Source organism: Oryza glaberrima, chromosome 12 (assembly GCF_000147395.1).
Source record: "Oryza glaberrima chromosome 12, OglaRS2, whole genome shotgun sequence".
NCBI lineage: Eukaryota > Viridiplantae > Streptophyta > Magnoliopsida > Poales > Poaceae > Oryza > Oryza glaberrima.
In genome coordinates, this window is record NC_068337.1 from 17,271,182 (window position 1) to 17,279,528 (window position 8,347).

The 8,347-nt window shown below is 44.1% G+C and overlaps 1 protein-coding gene across 1 annotated transcript; it reads left to right on the forward strand.

The window, feature by feature from the left end:
- Positions 1–108: 108 nt before the first annotated feature.
- On the forward strand, positions 109–7,436 carry LOC127756954 (disease resistance protein Pik-2-like). Its single transcript, XM_052282346.1, has 2 exons — positions 109–1,132; positions 5,025–7,436. The coding sequence occupies exons 1-2, from the start codon at positions 237–239 to the stop codon at positions 7,123–7,125; spliced, it is 2,997 nt and encodes a 998-aa protein (XP_052138306.1). The 5' UTR covers positions 109–236; the 3' UTR covers positions 7,126–7,436.
- Positions 7,437–8,347: the final 911 nt, after the last annotated feature.

Consider the following 8,347-nt stretch of genomic DNA (forward strand, 5'->3'; position numbering starts at 1 on the left):
CATGCATGGAAACTGGAGCCGGGCCATATGCTTGATTAATCGTTATCATCTCTGGTTTATTTAAGGCAAGGGCAGCTGCTAGCTAGCTACGTTTGTGGCCACGGCCTTTCTTCCCATGCGGTTTTGCCCTACATAGCTTAGCCCACGGCCACGCTGCTCCTTCCATAATCGAGGTGCCTCTAGCTCCCAAATCCTAACACCATTGGCCAGCTAACTCGCTGTTTCAATCGTCGGCCATGGCTGATTCTCGTCCCATAGTGAGCGCTTCGACGGGGGTGATGGTGTCCCTCCAGACTAAGCTGACAAGTGCGGCTAGGGACGAGGCGTCCAGCCTCAAGGAGGTGCGGACGGACGTGAACTCGCTCAGCGACGAGCTCGGCAGCATGGATGCCCTCCTGCGCTCGTTCGCCGAACGGGACGACCCGGACCTGCAGGTCACGGAGTGGATGAGGCAGGTCCGGGAGCTGGCCTACGACGCCGAGGACTGCATCGACCTCTACACGCACCAGCACGAGCAGCCACCGACGACGGAGAGGAGAGGCGGTGGCGGCGGCGGAGGAGGAGGCGGGCAGGCCAGGGGATTCTTCCCGTGGATGAACCGGAGGCCCGACATTGCGAAGCGCATCAGGGAGCTCACGGATCGCATCAAGGAGGCCAACAAAAGGGCCGAGGCGTACAGGCTTGTTGGTGCCGACAGCAAGGACGCTCCATGCCACGCACCTTCCGGCGGCGGCCACCAGAGCATGGGGCGGCACAACAGCGTCGCCATCGATCCCCTGGTGCTGGGCGTCGGTGGCGACCGCCTCGTCGGCATCGACAAACTCCGGCAGGCGCTTCTTACTAGCCTCACTGGCGGCGACGGAGACCAGGCCGAGATGCCGCTGAAGGTGGTCTCCGTCGTCGGGGCTGGGGGTACTGGTAAGACTACGCTTGCCAGGAAGATGTCCCGCTGCCGCAAGATCCATGCACGCTTCGACTGCATCGCTTTTGTCACCGTCGGCCGTAATCCGCCGATGAAGATGATTCTACTGAGCATCCTCCGTCAAGTCACACGGCAGCAACACGCGGAGGCGGAGAACTTGGACGAGCACCGCGTCATTGAAATGATCAGGGAGTCCCTCCAGAACATGAGGTAACCACCTACGTACTACCTAAAAAACAAATTCTAGAGATATTTGATGAGATCTGTAACTAACTTTGTAGTCGAAAGTTTTTATATACTATATAAGATCATTTAGATGCCTAAATATTCGTTACAAGCTTTGGTATCTATATTTAAAAGGGTTCTTTAGAAAGTCCAAACATTAGAAAATTATACATAATTCATATTAAGATTGATTGAGGGAAACATAAATTTTATAAGATTTTTATAGTATTTCCTATAAAATAATTAATATTTTCATGAAATATTTTTTCTAGTATATTCATTCATTAATGTAAAGCTCATATAAAGGCTACATGACATAAGGGAGCAATCATATTAAATCGTAGAATATGGAAAGCCAGTGAAAATTGATTTACACAAGCGATTCTCTTTAAAATTCCGACCTGAATACCACTAAAAAAATCATAACTTTTATATGAAGCCGAATCATGACAAACGTTATATGAGTATTATAGCTCTCGACGAGATCTACTACAGTTGAACGGTTTCCATTTGAGATAGTTTAGGTGGCCGAAAATTCGTTATAAACTCTTAGACCTATTTTAAAACATTGAATATTTTTATTTTATTTTCCATATGAGCTTGGATGGAGATATGGTCTATATGAAAGTTGTAGAGTTCCATGCGATCTATAAGTTTCTAGTAATGGGACTTTTATTTGATGTCATTTGGAGTGCAAAATATGTATTACATGTTTTATGAAGTAAAAATAATACTCCCTCCGTTTCACAATGTAAGTCATTCTAACATTTCCAACATTCATATTGATGTTAATGAATCTAGACATATATATGTCTAGATTATGTCTAGATTCATTAACATCAATATGATTATGTCTAGATTTATTAACATCAATATGAATGTGGGAAATGCTATAATGACTTACATTGTGAAACGGAGGGATTAGCATCTATCTCACAATCATGAATTTCTTCATAAGTGAGATGGTAAGAAGACTATGCGCTGAGTATTAAAAGATCCTGGGTTTGAATCCTATATATTGCACGGACGTAAAATAGCCAACTGGTAATTCATTTTCACTGGCAGCTCTTAAAGAACTGGCCATGAAAATGTTTCTTCATGAGCCGCTGACTTTGCGCCTATTCAGTGGTGGAGCCAGAAATTTCATGAAGGCTGGGCAAGCTTAACTAAAACGGCTATGCAAAAGTACATCTATAAGCCCATTTACTTACTAGATTCGAAGACAAGATAATTTTGTTATAAAAATATAGTTCAATACATGAAAAAAAAAAGATAATTTTGTTGTAGAAGTAGACGATTCCTTCTATTCATAGGTTTACTAGCTGCCAGCACCACGTCCATCGCGATTTCTGAAGGCAAAGCAAACAAGTCACCAAACAAATCGCTATATCTCGATGGGTCGAAAGCGTGAAAGCCCAGGCAGCCGCCCGTGCTGCCCGGGTGGTAAATCCACCACTGCGCCTATTTAAATAGCTTGACCTTTTAGTCGAGTGGAAATTCATTTTCATGGGCAGTCAAGATACTGCCCACAAAAATGTTTCTTCACGAGCAGGCAAGTTGGAAAATGCCTGTATAAACGATTCAGCCCACATAATTGTTCCTCAAAAAAAAAAAGAAACTTGGGGGCTGTTCAAATTTTCGCTGGAGGTAGTGATATCTCGTGAAATATCAGGGAAAGTATATTTGTTCACTTGAGAGGACGTCCCAACGGTTTGTTTTTGACAAGCTAAAGTTCTCAAAAAATATGAAATTTCTTTTGACAAGCTAAATAAATATGTGATATATCGTCCACAAGGTGCAAGTCCAAATTTGATCAAATTAATTGTTTTTGTTCTACATATAGAGGTCAAATTAATTGTTTTTGTTCTACATATAGAGGTCATGACCTCTATATGTAGAACAAAAACAATTAATTTGACTATGAATAGTGCAGACGAAATATTTTTTTTGCATTAAAAAATAAAAACTGAATTTCACATGTTCCTTAAGAGAGCCAACTATCGAAAAAATATTTTTTATGGGTGGTTGTGAAATCCACCAGTATAAATCGTTGATTTTTACAGGGGTTCACGAAACGCCATTGTAATTGAGTTACCAATCGACCATCTGCACAAATATTTGATGTAGCAGTGAATTCGTCATAAATCTTGTGCCTAAACAAGAATGAGTAAACTTTTTTATGGGACCGAGGAAGTATAGTTTAGCATAGGAAAGTATCTATATTAATCTATTATATTATTAAAGAAATAGAAAAAGGATCATCCACGTTCGCTCTCATGGCCTAGAAATTCTCACATTAATCGGAGAAAAAGAAAAAGCAAAGTCCATATAGAAATACAATTTAGAAATAGCTGAAATTCGGAATTAAAAAATAAGTAATATTAGAAGAGGAGACTAGAGTCCATATAGAAATACAATTTAGAAATAGCTGAAATTCGGAATTAAAAAATAAGGAATATTAGAAGAGAAGACTAGAGTCCATATAGAAATACAATTAGGAAATAGCTGAAATTCAGAATTAAAAAATAAGGAATATTAGAAGAGGAGACTAGAGTACATATAGAAATATAATTAGGAAATAACTTAAATTCAGAATTAAAAATAAGGAATATTAGAAGTAGAGTATAGAGTCCATATAGAAATACAATTAGGAAATAACTAAAATTCGGAATTAAAAATGAGGAATATTAGAAGTAGAGTATAGAGTCCATATAGAAATACAATTAGGAAATAATAGAAATTTAGAATTAAAAATAAGGAATATTAGAAGTAGAGTATAGAGTCGATATAGAAATACAATTAAGAAAAAAAATAGAAATTTGGAATTAAAAAATAAGGAATATTAGAAATAGAGTATAGAGTCCATATAGGAATTTAAAACTAACTAAAATTTAGAATAAACATAATAAAATTAAAAGTAGAGTTTAAAGTCCATATAAAAAATACAATTTACAAATAACTAATATTCGAAATTAACAAAAACATGAAAAGAAGAGTTTAAGGTCAATATAGGAATACAAATATAGGGATACAATTTAGAAGTAACTGAAATTCTAAATTAAAAATTAAAGTATATTGAAAGATGAGTTTAGATTCCACATAGAAATACAATTAGAAATAATAAAAATTCAGAAATAAAAACAAATAATATTGAAAGAAGAGCATATAGTATATATAGAAATACAATTTACAGAAAAATTGGAAATAAAAAAAAGAAATATTAAAAGACGAGTCTAGAGTCCATATATATAGGAATATATATAATTTACAAATAACTAATGATATTAAAAATAATTAATAACTAACACATATTTAAAACATAATATGAAAATTCAGAAATAAAAATAAATAATATTGGAAGAAGAGCATAGAGTCTATATAGAAATACAATTTACAGAAATTCGGAATTAAAAAAAGAAATATTAAAAGACAAGTCTAGAGTCCTTATAGGAATATATATAATTTACAAATAACTAAAATTTGATATTGAAAATAATTAAATACTAGCACGTATGTAAAATATAATATGAATATTACACATGAGTAGTTTTGTAAAGGTATTGCAAAATTTAAAATTATGTTGTCTTTTTAATATATTTGAATAATATAATGAGAAAACATATATGCTATTATATGAGAGAAAATATAATGATGCTAGCCGCGCAATCTGCGCGGGCCACCATGCAAATCACTGCCCGTACTAAAAGTTTGTAGCTCATCTGTTCCAAAGTTGCTAATTTTTATGTTGTGCAAGACTAGTCCGTGAGTAGTACTAGTACAAGGCAAGTTTATTAGGTAGTGATAAATAGAAAAAAAAATCAGGTGACTGATAATTAAATAATTAACGAACTGAATAAATTTACAAAATCTATCTCAGGTACTTTGTCGTAGTGGATGATTTATGGAGCCCATCGGCATGGAAGGTCATCAAATGTGCATTGCCTGAGACCAACCGTGGGAGCAGGATAGTTGTAATAACCCGCAGCAACGAGGTAGCCGGGTCATGTTCCAGCAGCCCGTCGTCTGTTCATTTGATGTCGCCTCTTGTCGAGAGGGACGCGGAGGATCTATTCTGTATCAGAATCGGTTGCACGAGGGAGATGTACGAGCTGCACGGTCTCAAGGAGGTTTTCAGCAACGTGTTCAAGACATGCGGCGGTGTGCCGCTGGCGTTCGTCGCTGTGGCTGGGCTGCTGGCCAGGAAATTCTCCGAGCTGATGGACTGGAGCATCGCGAAGAACCTGGTCGTCTCGGCGCTGGACAAATGCTCCAAATTGCAAGGGATGCGGAGGATTCTGCACGCCTGCTACTCCGACCTGTCCATGCCGTTGAAGACCTGCTTACTCTACCTGAGCTGTTTCCCGGAGAACCACACCATCATGAAAGATCGCTTGGTGTGGAGGTGGATAGCGGAAGGATTCGTCCCCTCCGGTGGTGATATTGGGAAGACGTGGAGCACGGGGTTGACCTACTTCAACGAGCTCGTCAACCGGAGGCTGATCCAGCCGGTGGTGGCCAGAGACGACGACGACGACGGCTGCGGCAGCGGCAGCGAGCCGATGGGCTGCACGGCGTGCACGGTCCACGACGTTGTCCTCGATTTCGTCGTGTCGATGTCCAGCGAGGAGAACTTCGTCACGTCGGACGCCGGCATCCGGTCGCTGGACCAGCCGCGCGACGTGATCCGGCGGCTCTCCCTCAACTGCAGCAGCCAGGAGGATGACGGCGGCGTCCCGGCGGCGGATTCGCTGGACGTCAGCCTGTCTCAGGTCCGGTCGTTCACCATCTTCGGTGGCGGGGCCTGGCTGGGCTCTCTCCTCCAGAACTTCAGGCTTCTGCGGGTGCTGGACCTGCAGGAAACCGACAAGCTGACCAACGACGATCTCAAGAGCATCGAGAGGCTCTTCCGCTTGAGGTATCTGGGGCTCCGAGGCGACGGCATCAGCAAGCTCCCGGAGAAGATAGGAGACCTTCAGTTCTTGGAGATTCTGGACGTGAGGAGGACTGCCGTGAAAGACCTCCCCGCTAGCATCGTCCGGCTGCGCCGCCTGGCGCGCCTCCTTGCCACTGAATTTCCCATGCACGACGGCATGGAAAAGATGGCCTCGCTGCAGGAGGTGCGCATGATCAAGGTGAACGAGGCGACCTCGCCGGAGCGTCTCGCCGAGCTGGCCAGGCAGACCAACCTTCGAGTTCTTGGGATCAACTGGTGCGTTAACGGTAACGCATCAGCTGGCACTGGCAATGCCAATGGGAGCAGTGGCGGCGATGGCCAGGGCTTTGCAGAGAGGTTCCGAACCGCTCTGGACAACATTGGAGCACTGTCCAAGGTGGAGTCGCTGCTGCTCCATGCCGGAGATGCCACCCAGACAACCCTGGATGGCATGGTGGATACCTGGAAGCCTCCATTACGCCTCCACACCTTCGTGATGACGAGCAAGGGATATTGCTTCCCACGGGTTCCACCAAACATGCACAAGCTAAGTAACCTCGCCCACCTGACTATCTCCATTGTTAAGCTCGACGTCCAAGATCTCCAGCTCCTTGGAGCCCTGCCTTCCCTGGTTGTCCTCAAGATTCGCACCAGGGAATCCGCCCCGACCACCATCACGGACAGTGTGTTGCGATGCCTCCAGCTCCTCTGCTTCGAGAGCGACGACGGCGGCCTCGGGCTCGTCTTCGAAGAATGGGCCATGCCCAACCTCCATGAGCTACGTCTATCCTTCAAGGCCGGCACGGAGGTCAGGTCGGCCTGCATCGACCACCTCTTCTCCCTCAGGCAGGTGCATGTGCAGGTCCATGCCACCGTCGTCGACCACTGCGACGCCGAAGCCGCCGCTGCCGTCAAGGATGCAGAGGAAGCTATCAGGGAGCAACTAGGTAAGTTTAAAACGCAACCTGTCTTGGAGTTCGTCGTGGATAATAAGGTGATGGAGAAGCCGGAGGACCAGGCTGGGCAGGTCGGGCAGAAGAGCTGAAATCCTGGAAACCATGCATTGCACAACCTGCAGACAGATTGCACCATGCGACCATGCCTAGAGAGGAAGACGATCCGTGCATTAATCTCGTTTCGTTATTTTTGATTTTCCTTAATAATATGCATGGCATTTGAGCCTCCGGACAAAATGCACATGCTAGCTTTTCTTTCACGCATCGCAGAACACTTGCTAGTTGTTACCAATTCGAATAACGAATGACATTTATGTCTGTTTGCATTTTTCTTATTCAACATTACACTTATATTTTGTACTATTTGGTATGAACTTATCTTTCGACCCAAATTGTTAAGAATTCGATCATACAATTGGTGCTTTCTAATCTTTATCAAACCTTATCATGGAAAGTTTCTACGGAACTTGCGGCAGTATTTTAGATAGTCCCTTATGTAAATCGGATAGATGGACTTTTGTTGTTTTCGCACGGACAGACTACCCCAAATTTAATTTGCCGCTTTTGCATTATCCAAGAATGACGTACAGTCTCTTTCGATTAGGGCTAGATAATGAGCCAGCTCGGCTCGACTCGACTCTTTATCCTAACGAGCTAGAAACCGGCTTGACTCGTTAGAGAGCTCGAGCACTCGTTTGACTCGTGAACCATGGGGAAATTAGAGAGAAGGGATCTCATTTAGCCAGCGACGACCATGGAGATGAGCTGGACATCACCGGCACTTGGACACACGGAGGAGCTCGATGGCGTAGGAGACAAGCTCGAGCTCAACGGAACTTGCAACAAGGGGATCCGCTCGTTCTCACTGTCAGACAACGCTGTAGGCAGGTATCGGTGTTAGGTGGGTAGGTGGCGGAGTAGGCGGGCGGGGGCACTAGACGCTGGGAGCAGATGACGTCAAGCGCTAGGGGTGGGGGGCGCTAGGCCCCTAGGGGTGGACGGCGTCGGGTACAGGGGGCAGGCTGTGCCGGACACTATGGCACGTGACGTCGGGCGCAGGCGGGCAGCGCGCGCTGAGGCTAGTAGCCGTTCGGGTGGAATCGCGTGTGGCGTTGATGGTGAGCGGCGCTGGCGGCTAGGTTGAGCTCACGTGGGGACGTGGGAGTAGACGTTTTGATGCTTTTAAATGTGCCTTCTAGCACATATAGGCCACAAGGTAGAGGACAGAGAAGGCCTATGGCCTATTGAGGTGTGGGCTACCCAAACTCGTTAGAACTTGTGAGTCAGTTCGAGCTGCCTTGTAATCTCTAA

Coding starts and splice junctions, on each gene's coding strand:
- LOC127756954 (XM_052282346.1), top strand. CDS start 237: ATGGCTGATTCTCGTCCCATAGTGAGCGCTTCGACGGGGGTGATGGTG. Junction 1,133..5,024: donor GAGTCCCTCCAGAACATGAG/GTAACCACCTAC, acceptor AATCTATCTCAG/GTACTTTGTCGTAGTGGATG.